At 29.9% G+C, this 18,785-nt stretch overlaps 1 protein-coding gene across 1 annotated transcript; it reads right to left on the bottom strand.

The window, feature by feature from the left end:
• Positions 1-1,306: 1,306 nt before the first annotated feature.
• Positions 1,307-9,788, bottom strand: LOC132735601 (ras-related and estrogen-regulated growth inhibitor-like). The gene is made up of 5 exons (XM_060722575.1): positions 9,588-9,788; positions 7,247-7,689; positions 5,304-5,360; positions 2,969-3,042; positions 1,307-1,468 (listed from the first exon to the last, which is right to left on the bottom strand). Exons 2-5 carry the CDS (start codon positions 7,320-7,322, stop codon positions 1,307-1,309), a joined length of 369 nt encoding a protein of 122 aa, XP_060578558.1. The 5' UTR covers positions 7,323-7,689; positions 9,588-9,788.
• Between the last annotated feature and the right edge of the window lie 8,997 nt (positions 9,789-18,785).

Genomic DNA, 18,785 nt, shown 5'->3' with positions numbered 1-18,785 from the left:
TGAACTCTATCTAGCAACCTGTAAACAATACACAAGTTCTAGTAAATTCCTCGCCTGAACTAGTTAAGCAGGAGGTGAACAGGTGTAAAAATGAAGTAACTTTCAGAATAAAATTATTTTACTCTTTATCCTTGATATCAAAAACATATCTAATAAGTATCTGCTTAAGATGAAATGTCAGACATCGATTCTTTTGTTTTTCTTTTATTTGAGCGTTATTTTTATCATATACATGATGTCGGCAAGTTAAAAAATCATATTGCCGTAATCGAAATACAGCTGAAATTTGTGTCAAATGTTTCAACGTTACAAAATTTATATTTTCAAATGTTGAACTGCATCTTGGAATGATATTTATTACCCCTTCTTCTCCACCAATACTTTAATAACCAAAGAAATATTTTAAACATTCGGTAAACTGTCTAAGCATCAAAGCATCGGAAATATTATGGAAGAATGTCTTTTGCGATTTTCATCCGTCATAAACATCTTTTAATTGTGTTTGCATCGAATTTTTCAGAGTAGTTTTGAACGTGTCTCAACATTTACTAATTTATGATTATCGTGTCCCATATACTTACCACAGAATGAATTAATAAAGGTAAATGATGACCCGGGTCTACGTTTTGTGAAGGTCACCTTGACTTGTTTATCTTTGTTGTCATTCTTAGGCAAAACGTTTCTTGAAATATCGACTATAAAAAAAAAACTTTCAAAACTTCACAGATTGTGTAATTTGAACTTGTTAAGATAATTTTGATAAAAATGACCATTTTGTAGTTTCAAGTAAGCAAAGATGGCACAGGTATTGTTAAAGCGTTCACTTATTATAAATCATGCAACTTTACTTTTACAGACAACGGCTAACTAGAACAAGAACATTTATTTTTGATAAAGCTTTTAAACTGGGACAAACAAAGTATTTATTGTCATTTAATCAAAATAAATAATGCATGTAAAAACAAAATAAATGAACATGAATTTTACAAATTAAAATTTTTCCAAGCAATTTTTGTAAAATAATTTCACAAAAAAGCGTTTTTACTTATAACAATTTTTAGTTTATGTTATTTTTCGTTTATTTTTTTTGTTTTTGTTTTTAACATTTTGTTATAACTTTCGATTGGTAGCCCAAATTTTTTCCTTGGTTTGCTTTTTAATAAATTTTGTTTTCCCTTTTTTCTTTTATTGTTTAAAAAATTTTTTTTTCTTCTAAAATCCAACTGAAGTTCAAAAAAAATGGCCTCCCAGTGGACGCCACCCCCTTTTACCTTCACTGCGGGAACGTGAAAATTTGTGAAGTAATCTATTTTATTTTCCAAAACAAAATTGAAAATTTTTTCTTGATTTCATCAATACTTTGTTTAATGTTACAAACTTCCTCAAAACTCTGCCTATCATTCACTGCATAAACAAGAACAAAGCCGTCTGCCCATCTCACGTGACCATCACGATGCATAGTCCATTCCTAAAACAAATTATACTTTTAGTTCAAGAACGTATGCAGTAACAGATTAGGTTCAGAATATTGCAAATAAAGAAAATCGATTAGATATACAAAAATTTACGGAAAAAAAAACACCATTGTTTCTGACTTGAAAGGAGCAACAAATTTTACACATTGAAACAGAAACCTATTTATCTGTTATGGAATCCTTAACATTGACATTGTGGGGAGGTCTGTTGCTAATGTTGTTATAACTTGTAGCCCGACCAGTTCGCACTATACCTCTTTGTGAATATTGTTTTTGTATTATTTATGTAACCATACATGTATTTATGTATTCATGCAATAACATATTATTTAACTAAACTATATATTGTTTTAATAACATAATGAAGTCAAGCTGATATAGTCAAAGAAAGTTATTTATATTTTGCGATCAAATATTTCCTGAGATTATCAGTTCGTTGAGTATATGAACTTATGCTTATACAAAAAATGGCAGGGAATAGGCTAAAATATCATAATAACTGCTAACTTTTCTGTTAGTGATAAATCTTGTAACCATTCGGGAAACATTTACAAGTTCATAATTGTAATGGCTCATTAACAAGTCTAAGCGATTCTCCAGATTCAATAAAATATGGCAGAAACCTTGTGTTTTCAAAGAAGCACATCTGATATTTAGGCTACACCAACGCATTTTCTTTCTTTTTCTCATTACTGTTAATATTTTTATAATTTTAACGAGAATTTGTAACAACAAATAGATACTTAAGCTAAACATTCACACTGAGTCTACACATGATTATTATAACGCCATAAAAGATAAAATAAAAACAATCTTCAAGAAATGTTCAAATATATCTAAGCTTCAGGTGAATGAGTGGTCAAAAATGACCTAAACCAAAGCTGACAGTTTACTGTAAACAATATCAGGTACCACAACAGGTGGAGATAATAAGACATGACTTTAGTCTGTTATTTGCCAATAATTTATTCATGGATTAACAAAGATACTGTACACAGGGCAAGTAGTAGTTGTATTTAGACACCAGCTTAATCAACATATAATACTGTATTCATATATACCAACAGAAGTACAAAACAGTTTCATATGTCTTTAATGTGAACTTTCAACGTAACAAGTGTTTCAAACACCTAAAGTATCAAAGAAAACAAAAAAATGTGTGCGTACATTCATCATATTCGTACATATGCACTTACAACCTCCAGCCTAAAAAAACTAGAATTTTAAGAATAGTTTTAATAAAACTGAATCTTATTAAGTATACAATTTATTTAGTATAACATACATGTTACAAGAGTTTATATAACAAATATGATACATTTATGTTGAATATTAAGATTATTATTGTAAAATAATTGTATGTGTAATATTTCCATGATCAAAGTATAGACACAAATTGTTAGTTTTTATGTAAGTACATTCGCTCTCAGCTCCATTCATAATACTGCCTTATACAGATTATTTATTTTAGAAAAAAGGAAAATAAAACTTACCTGGCCCGCAGTATCGAGTATTTCCATGGCAACGGTTTCATCATCTATTGTTGTTTGATGTTTGTAAGTGCATTCTGAAAATGATATAAATATAATAAAAATGATGAAATATAATTAAAAAGTGCATGTATTACAGTATTTAAGCATGTATCAAGATACAGTAATTTAAAGCCATACAAAAATTATAACGGATACACATTATGTCCTAGTTACTGCACGTTATATTGTTAATTTTAGGTAAATATTAAAAAATAAATTAGAAACTTTATATGTCTTGAATCACAAGAAGAATTTTCGTTTAAAATGTCAAAACGAGACATCCAAGAAGAACAGATGCTAAACCGTTCAGTTAACTTCAGACAAATTTTGACTGCTTTTAAACGTATTCTACGCTTATGAAAATAAAACTTACTAATTTAAAGAGTAGGAAACACACGATATATTAACTATTTGAGTTGAGTTGATAATAACTATCGATAATTCACAAATTGATAATTAGCCATCTTAATCAATATATGTAATTTCTGTTGCTGTTTTTTCTTTTGCATCTTTTTTATGTTAGTCATTTACAAAACATGTTTGCGTTTTATTTGACAAAACAATCAACAACGGGAAATTGCAAAAACTAGACATTATATAAATGTTGAGTATTTGCATGGTTAACAGACAGACAAAATGTTGGTAATTACAAGTTGGCATATTGTATCAAAGGCAGTAACAAGATAGTCATTTTTTTGTCTAACAAGAAATGAATCATTGTCTGTCATTAACAATTATATAAGGTACAATACTTTAATTACCGTAATTTTCCAGTAAGAACAACTGAAGTAGAATTTAAGATGAAATTTTGAAGTTATTAATTACATGTATTTTATGTGTTTGTCCCTTAGATATGGTAAGATATGCTTATATTTAATTATGCATATGACTCTCTTCCAATCACATGCTACTCACCGTTGTAGGTTTAAATCCCACATGATGAGTTTTATTTTCATGTGAGGAACCTATCCACCTAGCTTAACGTACGTAAAAAACAAGAATAAAGATCAACAAGGCAAAGGCAACGTTCACAGGACGCGTAAGGTTGGTAGTTTAAATCCTGCATGATGAGTTTTGTTTTCATATGAGGACCCTACCCACCTAGCTGAACGTACGGAAGGCCGTTGGTTCTGCTCATGTGCAAACTTGTGAGTGGAATAAAGCACTCAGTGGCATCTGAGGTCCTCAGCAACAAACCAAGCTATGACCTTAACAGTGTCAATTTGAAATTTAGTATATTATGTAATGGAAAAAGTTGCGTAAAGTATAATTGACCGTATGATAGCTGTATGGTGCGATGTATTTTGGTTAAATTATATCTAAAACATTTTTCACGCTGTGTGAGATCATTATAGTGTAAAGTTTAATGCAGATACATGTCTGAGCATGTCTCGTACCTTATTCATATTGACTGCACCCTGTTGCATGTCAAATTTAAATGAGTCAACGAAGTGAACACTTTATAACAAATATTTTTCATTTGTATTCCTTTGCAAACAAATGCAAATTTTTCTCTAACAACATGCAGGTTGATATATACACAGGTGTTCACTATTAAAAACATTTTCTTCTGTTCCGAAACCTTGTTTGAATGTTTTAAATATGTTTACACGCATCTGTTAGATTAAACATTTGATACCTATTTTGGAAGCAGGCATTTCCTCATTAAGTTTTTCAAAAATATCAAATTAACACGCATGATAAAACACCGTATTAATAATTGATAAAATGATAAGTAATTAAAGGTCTATTTCGAAAAAATAGATGTGTTGTGAATTCATTATCACATCAGAGGATTTAGGATCATATTATCAAACGATATAGTACAGGTCAGTGTAAAGGAACCTTAATTGTTTATTATAAACAATTATTTACGATTTTTTCTCACGTAACTAAGATGAACCACTGTAAGTTTAAATCATTTTTTAAATACATCGCTTATTCCGCTATAGTATGTAATAAAAATACTAATTTAAGGGAGTGTGTGTTTTTTGAAAGTGTGCCACGTTAACAGGTTGTTATTGTTGATGTACTTGATTAGGTTGACAAGGTCTTGAAACAGTATGAAACGACATAAGGTCAGTGTAATAACTCAGTAGCATTTTAAAATTTAAAAAGGTATAAGCAGTAACAACAAAAGCAACGAAAACAACATCATCATCAACAACAACAACAGCCAAATATCCATTCTTTCGTTTCAATGGCGTTTATCTGTTAGATCTGTCACACATTATATAGGAATAATCTTCTTAAAATGTTTAATGATATTTATGAATAAATAAACATATGGTCTTACCTAATGTGGGGTCATACTCCCAGATAAAACGCTTTGTTAAAAATCTTACAACCAAGGCTGAAATTGAATAATAAGTATATATTATTACCAATGTCTTTTATTTAGATCATATATAGTTCAAATATTGATAGATTTCAGGATTATTGATTGGTCTGTCTATAAAGATTTATCTCAAATTTTCATTTTAGAAATGTTAATCTTTTCTTTACCCTATATGAATGAGAGCTAAATTTAACACAGAAATTTGCTTGTTTTCATACAATTTGTATGTTTTTTTTTCTCTAATATATTACATTTTACAAGTTTAAAAAGGAGAGAAATATACAAAGAATGCTCGTTTATGCATTAAATAAGTGATTTTCTATAATAAATTAATATGCTACGTATCCTCAGCTATTGATACATATTGATTAAGACAACAATTGAATCACGTGATATACCTTCAATTTAGTATACATGTATATCGACAAGATGATAAAGATGTTATGAGTTTATATCGTGTAAAGAAATACGTGTTGTTTTTTTATTAGTCCGCTGGATCGTTTACCAATTTTTTTTTATTTTTAGTTAAAGATATACTTTGTTATAATTTGGTATTTGAAAATAATGATAATTGCCAGGCAGTCTCTTTGTGAATTTAAAATAAACATGTTTTTCTTAAAATAAACTCTACACATTTTAAGTGGACACCATATGAATATATAGTGTCTTAACTGACCCGCAATAGTGAATGCATCATCCAATATAAAGTTTGTAGATTCTTTAATTAAAATTAGACCTATGCAGTAATAATGTCATAGATGGGACTGAAATATTTTAGATTAAGATGAGAATATCGTATCTTAAAATATATAGTAACAGTCATATCAAACACAAATGATGTATATAAACGATTGTGCCTATTCTGTAGATAACGTATCAATATGTTACGATATATATGCTAAAATATCACATGAAACAAGTAAAGAATTTGAATAAATTGTTCAAAATTATTTTCTATCACCCTGATCGCTGTTACCTGACCCTAATTTAATCGACACGGGAATATCTTACACTTAAATACATGATATAGAATTTCCGACATGCCTTGATAACCTATAACTAATAAACTTTCCATCTGCTTGATTCTTAAATATCTTGTGGGTAGTTTCCTGCACTTTACGCTCATTAAAATGCATTAACCTTTTCATTATCAAACGTATAGCGGACCCAACCAAGCAGAATACTGTAAACTATCTCAAGATACCGGAGATGAAAGACTGTGACTTGTCTGGTATGCATGTCAAATCATTTAAAGTTCTAAACGAGTAGCTGAAAGGGGGTATAATTAAAGTCAAAAGCACTTTAGACCTGACTTTACCTTCAAATAAAATCAGATGATGTTTGCAATACACTTCAACTAAATTAAAAGCTTGTCAGTTTTCAATGCCTGTTTTATTTATGTACATATCCGGGAGTGTGTTTTTGTGTATTTGATAAACAGAGCATTGCGATAAAGAAAGATCTTTATAAATGTAAAGAGCGTCTACTTCTGAATTGATTCAATACATCTATATGTTAATTTTTTTCAGACATTTTTTCACCTTCAGTTATTACATTTGTGCAATAAATAGACCGTTAATAGACGTGTTATTAATGAAACGAAATGATATGAATAAATTTATTTTACTATTATATATATTTCAGAATAGGTATTACAGAATGGAGGACGATGTGACATGATTTTATGAATAATTACAAATTTATTAATAATCACTAGATATTACAGATTTAGTAGCGATTTTATAAAAACTCGCTTTTGCTTGATATAGATTTTAATTTCAAAGAAACAAAGGTAGTCTCTATTGTCGATAGCTGTGATAGCTGCTGGCTGGAAAACGTCATCGATAAGGAAAGATGAAACAAAAAGGACAAAGAACATATAAAAGAATTGATATACTTACCCGACTTTCCAACACCAGCACCACCAAGAATACAGATCTTTGATTCCACAGATTTCCCTTTGCAATTCGAGGACATGTTTTTCCTTTTTAATTCTGTACCATCTTATCTCGAAGAAATAGCTAATCTTAATCCAGTTTTATTCACTTGTAAATCCAACTAACTATCAAAAGCAATGAAACTTCCAGAACTTTATATCAAATTTCTCTAAACTTATATTCCAGATGAATTATAAAGTAAAAATTCCAGAATAAAAAAAATCATTTCAATCACGAGTGTTTTAATTCAAAAGTCGTTAAAGTTTTTACATCGTAAATATATTCAATAGCAACTGCACCAATTACACTAAATCACAATTATAAAAGTATAAATTTCCCCGTATACTACTCCCCTTCTCAGGTGCTGCCTAAAACGCTTCAACAGGTGCGTTAACAGTATATAAAATCTGAAAAACACAGGAGAAAGAAAATAAAAACTGTTACAAAAATAAACCTTTTTTCATCCATGAAATTAGCAAATCACAAATGAACTACCCCGATAATATAAATATAAGAAACTATGTATAGGTATTATGTTATACTTTATGTCAATAGCCAGGTTTGCGGTCAATCACTTTGTATTTTAAAATTACAAATAGACGTAACTCGAGATGTGTTGTGCAGCTATTAAAAGTATTAAATTATTTGTAGTGTAGGATAATATAACACGTAATTGAAAATTATATTCTTTTACGGTTTGTCAAAAAAGAATTTTATTTGAATGAATTAAATAAGCTCGCGTATTTCTAATATTGATTTTAAAGAATGTTGAAGTTAACAAGCAAAATAATTATATACAAATTCATATACAAATTTATAAACAAAGTTTCAGTTTTACAAATATACCTTACTTTACTGGTTAAAATGTTTCACCATTCTTTTACGAGCTATACGAAAACTGAGTGGATAGAATATTTAAGACATATATTTGCACAATACAAGCATATTGCTTGAAGTATAAAGAAAATAAGATTTTTAATTTTATCGCAAGTAAAAAAAAAAAAAATGGCCAAACAGCTTTACGTTGTTATCGAGGTACTGTTAAAAGATAGCAGGTTTAAAATAAGATAAAAAAGCACAGATTTTATTTAAGCTATCATGATACCTTTAAATCATTAAACTGAAGATAACGGAGGTGCAATCTGTACATCTGTAAACTTTGATACCAAGATAAAACCCGACTTGATAAAAAAATCTCTAAAAAATCTCTCTTTAAAAAAAAACCAGTTTGAGTGAAAAAAATAACAGCACGCTAACAAATAATCCATTTCGTTCACCAGAGCTATATATTTACGGTCTGTGAATTGTTTTTATTGTAATTAAATAGGATGACGGAATACCAGAAGGAAAGAACTTTGCAAGTAAATTAATTAAAAGCGAGTGGAGCATGTATATGTATAAATTCATCCCGTTACCTACTATTAAAATGACAATACAATATTTTGTTCCACAACACTTTAATATAAGTACGTACAAAGTTGGTGTTAATTTAATTACATAGACATTGTATATATAACAAAACTTTCAAGGAAATACAATAAGGTTACGAAAACAACATAATTTTACAGATTTTAAATTGTTATAAAATACCCCGTCAGATATTCATTTAACACGCACCATTATTGTTTCTTCGGTCAACGCTACTTTTTTTTTATTTAGATAAAGTTACAGTGACCTAGTATTAAGTGGTAGGGTATCTGTATAACAAACTATGCAACATTTTATCATCCATATTATCATTTATCTTTTAAAATTGCTATACAATAAACATGTATATGAGCCGCATCATGACAAAACCGCAGTCTGATCAGGATCCATGCTATTCGCTTACAAACCCTATTACAAGTAGTGAAACTGATAGCGAACAGCATGGATCCTGATCAGACTGCGCGGATGCGCAGGCTGGTCTGGATCCATGCTGGTCGCAAACGCACTATGTTGGTTTTGTCGTGACGCGGCTCATATAAAACTGATCATCAATGAGTTATTATTTCGTGTAAACATGTCTACAAAATGTTACAATGCGAATCTGTGGACGAGTAATAGAGTAATTTATTTTATATAAAAAAATTCATGTAAGATTTTTTTTATTTCACATATTATTAAAAACTACATTAAACTCAAAATTTTGATTTTATGATAATGATAGTTGATCGTATAAAATATACGTTCGTATTAATGTTTTTTTTGTCTATTTCATTTTGTTTTATCTTTTATCATAAATTGAAGATATAGTATTTTTTTGTGAATGTTCTATGGCAATTTATATTACTAATATAAAAAGACTTAATGTGAAAATATTTACCTCTAGTTATGATAAATCACAAGTTCATAATTTATGTTACAAATCGCTAATAAATTACGCACATTAGGAACAAATCCAAGATGTTGAACGCACACTTATTTAAAGGCTATCAACAAATTTCCAAACGTCTTTCTACAAATTGATCCATTTTGTCCGATGAGAAGAAAAGTAGTTCGTGTGTATTGCAGGTATACCATTCATCAATATAACAGATGTATACATCTCAACAAAAACTGCGCTACATTGTACAACCAGGCTATTTGCTTTTTCTATAACTATATAATGCCTTAGGTACAAGTTCGCTAGAGTCGAGTCTCTGAATATCATAAATTTGGGATTTGAATTAATTTAAAGACAGATTGTGGCGCATCAAAATTTTCCTTTTTAGTACTATTTAGTTCATTAACTTTCATAAGCCAGTTTAAATACCCGTGAAGAAATAAAGAAACCCTTGTAAAGTTGACTCAATAAACCAATAATTCAATTTATTTCACACATTTGGACCACTAGAAATCAATATCGGATCCAAGCAATTTAGCCTCATTTTCACAGTCCAAAATATCTATATCAAATGCATATTGTCCCTAAAGTAGCCTCGTTTTCAGTTTTAGAGTCTACAATACCTATATGAAATGCGAATCTTACGCTAGATAGATGTGCATTTCATATATGTATTGTAGACTCTAAAACTGAAAACGAGGCTACTTTAGGTACATCATGTAGTTGATATAATAGTCTATAATCTTCAGTTATAATTACGAATATTTACACCTTCAAATTGTAAAGAAAGTTATGAAAATATTCCATAGTTTCTGTAAGAGATAGTTTGTATAATGTGTATACAATGTTGATAATAATAATTTATATTTATTTTTACTTACCAAACAAAAAATAATTTCGTTTCCAAAAGAAACTCCGTACTGCTTCTGTTTCCCTTAGCATTAATTTATTTATTGCACAACTAAAACCGTTTATCAGTGTTTAAATTTTAATAAAAGTCTATATATTTATAGATAGTTAGTGAAAAGCGAACATACGATAGTACAATAACTTTTATCTGTGAATATATCATAATCCGTGGTGTTATAATGTATGGGTTAAAATGATGATTACATTTAGTGAATATGGAATGTCGCTGTAACTCACGTGGAGATCAGTTGCCAGGGTCTTACCATATACCGACATGAATGTCATTGAACTGTAAACAAAACACCGTGAAATCGCCGCGACAAACACCTCTTGTGAGTATCTTTTTTGTGAGTTAAATCATGCAAAATGATTCATTATTATGATGTTTTTGTAAGATTGTCGTTTTCGTAACCTTTTATTTCCGTTTTCTAACGGTGAAATTTAAGAATGAGTCATTAAATAAACAAAGGTGTGTTTGAACATTCATTTTCTATTTTATCTTTATCATTCTTTTTTGTTTGTTTGTTTCTTTGTCTCGATATAAGATGTTTCTAAAAGTTGCCTTCCCCCCTACAATGCAGTTTGACCTAATTTGCATACGACATAGTTTCGACTCAGCGACCTAGTGACATTGAAAAAACGTACTTTTAAGTTTGTATTTTATTGCTGTCTTTCAAGATTTGATAATTTTGATAATTTGATCATGTTAAAAGAGTATCATAAAGGGTTAACAATGTTGTTATACTCTGAATGTCATGCTGGTACAAGATGTTAGTGAACTTAAGGCAAAAAAAGATAAATGTTATTTACCGATAGAATACTGAATTGTTATTGTCAAGTATATGTTATTCATCTCACATTTTAGAATATCTTCTTTCTTTTAACTATTATGAATAGTATAATATAAAGTCAGAAACTCGTACTCAATAACCTTTTTATCTAAACATTACTGTTCTAAACGTTTTATTATAAATAATGATTAAAATGATTGACTAACGAACAGTGTGAAATGTATCCTGGTTTACATAAATATATATATCTAAATTATTCATTCTACGATTTAATATTATACAATATTTTTTACGTTGGATTTCAGTACAGGTGTGTCGTGTTTAACGCTTTTTATTTATATTTTGGCAAATATATTATTCAGTTCTTAAAACATGGCAAAAATAACGCATCGTTCTTGATTTTAATGGCATCTTTAACAAGCAAATTTTGGCAAAAAAAAAGCAAATGTTGATTCATCTTCATAGTGCCATCAAATTATTGAAATCATTTCAGTCAATTTAAATCACATTAATATAAAACTTTGGAATGCAAATGTTTTTGTATCAATTACATACCTCTTAAACTGTTTCAAAAATAAATTAGATTTAACAAAAACACGTGATTTTAACTTCTAAACTGTTTATTCTCCTTCAGAACTAGATTACAATTGTGTTGCTATGTCGGGTAAACGTGTATCAAAATCAGCCTGCACGATGTTAGTAGATGTCAACGTTAGGAAGTTTGTACTTTTTTGCTCGTTTTATTCTTAATTTTTTTTTCCTGCGCATTCTTGCTATCTAAAGCAGTTATGCCGTTGGATTTATTTTGATTTTACATAATGTACAAAACAGACCATATTTCCCTTAAAATCCATTTGTATTATACTATATATAAGGATCATAAATGCATGCAGTCCGAAACATTGATACGCTAACGGAATACAAATTGGGCTAAGAAAAAATCAAACTGAATTGAATAAAAAAAGATATATACCGGAACAACGCAGATAGTTTGTTTAATGATTAAGCAAAAAACTGTTCAACGGTGACCTTCATTTTTTTGTTCTTTTTTTAAAGAAGACTCGTTGATTAAAATATAGAAAAAGACCAATCTTTTGAATTATTAATCTCCATAAAGATCCAAATAGATCGGATTTACAAGTTGTTATGATAAAAAACAAGCTGTTATTGTACCAATTATATGCACTGATATAAATTTGACATGTTGCGTAATCTTTCAGATAAGAAAAGTATGTGTTTTACCTATAGAAAAAAACACCTAAAATATTAATAACAGGACTATCATGGGAGAGGCATCAACTAAAGCCAAACATCTGATAAACATAAGATAAACATAAGATAAACAAATCTCGTTCATTTTTAATATAACTTTGATTTCTAACTTTCTAATTCAAAGTTTGTGCATGAAGTAAACAAATGCTGCACCTTGTATATGATATATATTTGCAGCATATTCATTCTGTAAAATGATATAGATATAACATTTTTGAATATCATTATAAAACAACAGGCCAAGAATAAACTAAATAATAAACTGATGTAATATGATATACTTTTATACAGTGTAAAACTGTCTAACAAGAACAGTTAAGTAATTTACTCAATGATCTTTTCACAAGAACTAGCTTCTCGTCATGGACATTAGACTATTATCACTCACAGGACAGTAATTATGTGGCTAGAGGGACAGTAGGTAATGCTTTTATGTGGCTATTTTTTGTGTGGCTAAAAAGAACAATAGAGAGAACAATAGAGAAGCCACATAATTACTGTCCTGTGTGAACGTCCGCTCTACTTGTCTTTAATATAGACAAGTAATCTTAGCCTGTAGACATTTCGCTTTCCCTTTCTATCTAACTTAAACCTTTTGTTACATTATCAAAAATAGAACTCTATATGAAATTTAACTAAAATTGTCCAAAGGGTAATGACACTTGGTATATTAATGTATTAACCTAAAGATTTTACAAATGATACACATTCAATACAATTTAAAACAATCAATCTTTGTATATATTTGTGGTTGTAAAACGCGACAAAAAAAACAACAGCCATATAATAAGGCATGACAACCGATCAAAAAGTTAAAAGTTTTATAATGAAATGACCGATTAGGACCCGACCGTCTGTGTAACTGGCTTAAATAAATTTTCAGAAAATAAACGAGATACACTCGTTTGTACGCCAACCGTTAGAAATATAGAAATATTAATATTTGTCTTCATTTGCAAGAGAAATGTATAGTCTGATTTTATTCACCAGTCAATTATGAATACGTTTAAATATTTGATCCCACTTCGGCTCTGTCCGTGTAGTTAACGAGAATTAATATGGAGTACAGAACTAATGTTTTGAAAAATCTCACCAGCTTAATGTTACATGAAGTCGTGGTCACATCCGCGATAACAAAGTCGGTTAAGTGATTACCTTATATAAGAGACGACTGTAGTTTGATCCCTACTCTTGCCATTGTGAAGATCTCTTTTTCGTTTATGTGTGCATTACATTAATGGTGAATGTCAAGTGCTTTCAAAATTGTCAACACGAATATATGAAATAACATAGAAACACTGTTTTGCCTCGTTTGTATTGTATTTTACGGTATTGTAATGGCATTTATTAATTTTAATGCGAATGAATTTTAAGTAATTATTTATTATTAAACATGTTTAATTTTACCAAAACATATTCAAAAGCAAAACAACATAAACACAATCACACTTCTTGTCTTTGATAGTGTGAGAGTGACGTTTCATTTTATGTGTACACAAACAATTTCAACAAGTACAATAAATAAGACAAAACACATGTACATACGAAATCTCGATCTTACAACACGTAGGATAGAAAATATAAACCCGTAGTTAAACGTATTGCGCTTTAACACTCAATATGCTAATTTCATAGACACAAATTAAATTAAATTAATCTTACTGCAGGTGTTTGTAGTTTTTACTCCGAATTAGGCTGTAAGCCACATTGAAATTACCAGAGCACCGTTCAGCCACAACATAGTTTCCGGGCAGACTTCAAGCATTTAACCACTACTATTTGTTTTTACTTTAGCAAGGAACAGTTACTTATGTACATGTCATAGCAGAAGTACAGTAGAAAGGATTTCATTATCAATCACAACGAAAGTGGCCTGCACCGTCCGGGAATCGAGCTCGGGTCGTCCAATTCACAGACCAACGCTCTACTTACAGAGCTAACAGAACGGATTAACTGAAATCTATCGAATATTTTTAATATATTATGTGCATTGACCGTATTATAAGTATGCCATGGACAGATTGATACCAGACAATTAACAGCTTCTTCATTTCTTGTCAAATATAACGAAAATGTATATAAACATAAATATACTTATAAAACATATTTCCAAAATGAATACTGCAAACATTTTCTAAAAATAGTTTTCTCCATGGTTATTAAACATAAAACAACAAATACTTCTTCATTTAAGAAGCTGACTATTAGATAGCAGAAGTTACACAAGTACTTAAAGTTTATCAGAAATAAAGTTAAGTGTCTTTCGTCCATTACCTCAAGTACTCCTTCAAGTAATGTCTGATTTAAAAACAACAACAAATGCAATCATTTATTGTGTTTCACTTTCTGTCTAGAAGGATTCCCAAACTCTTCTTAAATATTCCACAGGTATAAATAATTGCACGATACCGAAATCTTATATAATTAAATAATTGGTAAGACCATAAAATGTAAACATTTCATTCTTCTTGTTGAGATAAAACACACAGTTAATTTGCCTAAAACTTTTTCTTGTCATTCCAATTATGATTTATATTTAGATTGATATAAACCACATGATTTAAATGATGAGTTATAAAGTATTATTCACATTAATTAACAACTGATATTTATTTATAAATGCCTAATTCATAACATTACAAACATGATAGTTTAAGCAATTTGATTGCTTGAAATAAAAGAAAATATGTGAATGCTAGTTCAGTCAGGGAACGCCCGTGTCTAAAGTGAAATTTGTGATACTTTTCATTCTTTTTTGGTCGTTGTTTTACGTAATAACGGCACTGTAAAGGTCATATTAACTGGAACGGGAAGAGGGAGCTACTAAGAAAAATATCCCTGACCTATTGTTAATTATTTGGAAAGGTTCTTCACATGAAAAATTCCAAAGGCCCTGATGGGATTCAGCTTTAAGGAGCAAGTCAGTTATTGGTCGAACTTTGCCACGAAAGCCTCCCTACCTTCAGCAGGCCTACAAGTGTTTATTATGATGAAGAGTCTTGTAGTTTAAAAGATTAATTATTGTTATTTTAAAAATAAGATAACCTAAGATAATTTGTCAAATGGTTATCAGGGGTAGTTTAACAGGCAATTTAAAACGAAATAAAAACATGATGTCTTACAAATGTTCAACATCCTGCCACATCTGACTGACATAATATTTTATTCATTTCATTTTTTAAAAGCATATGCAATTAGAAGACATATCATGTCTTAGAAATGTTTAAAATCTTTCTGACATTACAAGGTAAAAATGATACACCTCGCATTACTCACGGAGAAGAGTTTTTTATAACTCTTTAATGCGTGTAAGTACGTACATCATCTTCAAATCATTTACTCGTTGTAAACATTTCGTGTGATCTTTTAATTAATTCATTGTATACAAATGTTTTACATATTCACAAACAATTTGAATATTTGCACTCATTACTTTAAAATTTATACAAAAATGAGAATAAACAATAAATTAACAGATATTGCAAGGTTTTACTATCAAATTTATTAATAAACAATATTTGAATGATGAGAAGTTTTTATTAAGTTATGTGTAACAAAAAGATACGGAAGAGCATAAGTGTCAGGTGTTTTTTTTTTATTTACTCAAAATTTCGAGTTACTAACTCGAACCCACTTACATAATCGGAATTTCGACTTACTAACCCGAAATTCCGACTGAGTGTCTCGAAATTTCGACTTAGTAACTCGAGATTTCGACAAAGTAACTCGAAATTTCGACTTAGTTACATTACTAGAATGGCCAAAAATGTTATGAGTTACCAAGAGTTTAGATCATATAAGATGTAGTAGGGAGTGCGATTGTACGACGGAGATGATGAAACGGGTGCCTGGACAGACTATTGAGTTAACCTGAAACTTATTTGTGTGGTCAACTTTGACAATCGCATGTACACGCCCGACCTCAAAAACACAAGGCTTCCTTTAATTTTTACGTTCAGGCGGTCTTCAGGCGTTGTATTGTAACCCACCCGTTCGAACATATCTTTTCACAAATCATATTCTTCACATCCCGGTGAATAAAACGATCCTATACTTCACGTGTTGGACATCTGAGGAAAGTATCGCGAAGTGGTCAAAGTAGGGCGTGATGATGAGGCTTCCGTCAAATTTGTTGGGCTGACTATACGAGAATTTGTCCGTTTCTTGTAAAATCGGATGCTTTAATATTATACCCAACAAGTATCAAACAACAAGTTCCACTTTTATCAACACAATATGAATCAAAGTTTGAGTAAACAAAATAGAATATTGACTAACATCTTTAACAAAATGTTAAAAAAAGTAATGTTGGTATCAAGAAACGTGACAGACTAACTGGCGTATACACGCCACATGAATGTTGCACAGTTTACAATAGGGTGGGTTTTGGACTTGTTCAAATACATGATGGTTGCATGTGTGCATTAGACATAAGAAACATCCGGTTAACAAGGAAATGTAGAAAGTGAGATTTTGTCTCCCCCCCCCCCCCAAAAAAAAAAAAAGAGCAACCACAGAAAATGGGAAGGATATGGTCGGTTTGTGCGGACAATTTGTTCCTATTAAATTGTTCTGTGCTGTGTCAATGTGCAACAGCTACACATGAAAGAAAGTATCTTGAATTCAATCCTTGCTATCACCGGCAACCAATGTAAGTCGTGCAATGTTAGTCGAAATAACGAGTTAATAAATCGAATTTTCAAGTTACGCAAGTCGAAATTTCGAGTTACTGAGTCGAAATTTCGAGTTTATAAGTCGAAATTTCGAGTTTATAAGTCGAAATTTCAAGTTAATAATCGAAATTTCGCAAGTTAGTAAGTTAGTTATAAAAAATCTCGTTTCAATTGTACGTTGTATTTGTCCGTTGTCAATGTTATCAGTGTCTAAAGCAGGTGCAATTGATACGACATAATGTCTTGTTTATTAACTCTCTCATAAAATTACACATACATCAAATACATTTATTTTTAACATTTACATTTTGATTAAAACAAGACGGGAGGCCTGTGGCACCACGTTTTAAATCTATGAAAGGCAAATGTTTGTGTATAATGAACCACGAGGAATTTATTTTACATAGGTTTCTTAATACAATAAAACTAGAGACAATGTGTTACATTGAATAAAACAGTATTTTTGTTCTTATCTTATAATGTTTCACTAATGAAAAAAAATGTGTAAATCTGGACTTACGCAATGATATTTGTATTATTAAAGTGACAAAGAAATAAGTAAAGAAGGTCCTTTTTTCCATTATCACATAAAGTATGCAAAAGTAAATCTCAATGATAGACTTAACTAACTAACAAGTTTATGTTAGTATTTTACTGATAAAAGTAAACGCTTAAAAACTGAAGAAAAACATATCCTTGGTGTATTTTACTACTTGTAATATTTTAAATGCTCATTATGCCTCAAAAACGAATCATGTTTTACTTTTTTTAGAATGGGCGAACAGGAATTTTATAACGTTTAAATAATGGTTTTAGAACATGTTAGGAGCTTGTAAGCTTGAGAAAGTAGCGCTTAATGTTTAATTACTTGTCATACATGTAGTTAATTGTAAACAAAGTAGTGTTTGGCTTTCATACAAAATACTCAAACGCTACAACTCTATTAGATCCCGAAAAGTAACATGAGTAACAAAAGCGAAAAATGATTTAGGCCAGTACACAAAAATTAAAAGACTTTTGAGATAAAGAAATAAAAGCATTTCTTTGAAATAATGGACCTTTAAATCTGGACCAGAGTCCTTTTTGATAATCTTAAAGTAGTTTATGCAAGCGTATGATGCCAGACATTATACATGAGAAAATATTCATTTCATCGGTTTGTTTACTGCGGATATCAGGTTATTAAATGCTTGGTGGCAGTATATTAACCATGACTATCAATTTATCTTTTGTTTATCAGTAGAGAAATGAAGCAAGTTATAGGCAACTTTAAATGTTATCTATGATTATACATATAGATATTTACATCTTCCTGTAAGTTTCTTTTAAAACTCATATACATGTTTGTACATCTTAACACAATTCTAGACTACTTTTTGTTATAGAACAGTTTGACCTTTTTATTCGTTGATCGGTAGACCTCGTACGCCGCGAAGTTATAACGGTACAATATTTTTTGCACATCCAGTTTGCACATTCAGATTAGATGGGAAAATTTTGCATTTGACGTGTTATGGATACTAACTATTGTTTTTTTCTTTTTTAAGTTTAAC

This window comes from Ruditapes philippinarum, unplaced genomic scaffold, assembly GCF_026571515.1.
Source record: "Ruditapes philippinarum isolate M1 unplaced genomic scaffold, ASM2657151v2 ctg1208_1_1_1_1, whole genome shotgun sequence".
NCBI lineage: Eukaryota > Metazoa > Mollusca > Bivalvia > Venerida > Veneridae > Ruditapes > Ruditapes philippinarum.
The sequence above is the reverse complement of the archived record's forward strand: the minus strand, read 5'-3'. Positions and strand labels throughout refer to the sequence as shown.

Bases quoted from the DNA above. Each gene is read 5' to 3' on its own strand.
- LOC132735601 (XM_060722575.1), bottom strand. From the start codon at position 7,322: ATGTCCTCGAATTGCAAAGGGAAATCTGTGGAATCAAAGATCTGTATT. The intron at 5,361-7,246 runs GTAAGTATATCA...ATTCAATTTCAG, and splicing joins TGCTGGTGTTGGAAAGTCGG to CCTTGGTTGTAAGATTTTTA. The intron at 1,469-2,968 runs GTAAGTTTTATT...AATTTGTTTTAG, and splicing joins TACTCGATACTGCGGGCCAG to GAATGGACTATGCATCGTGA.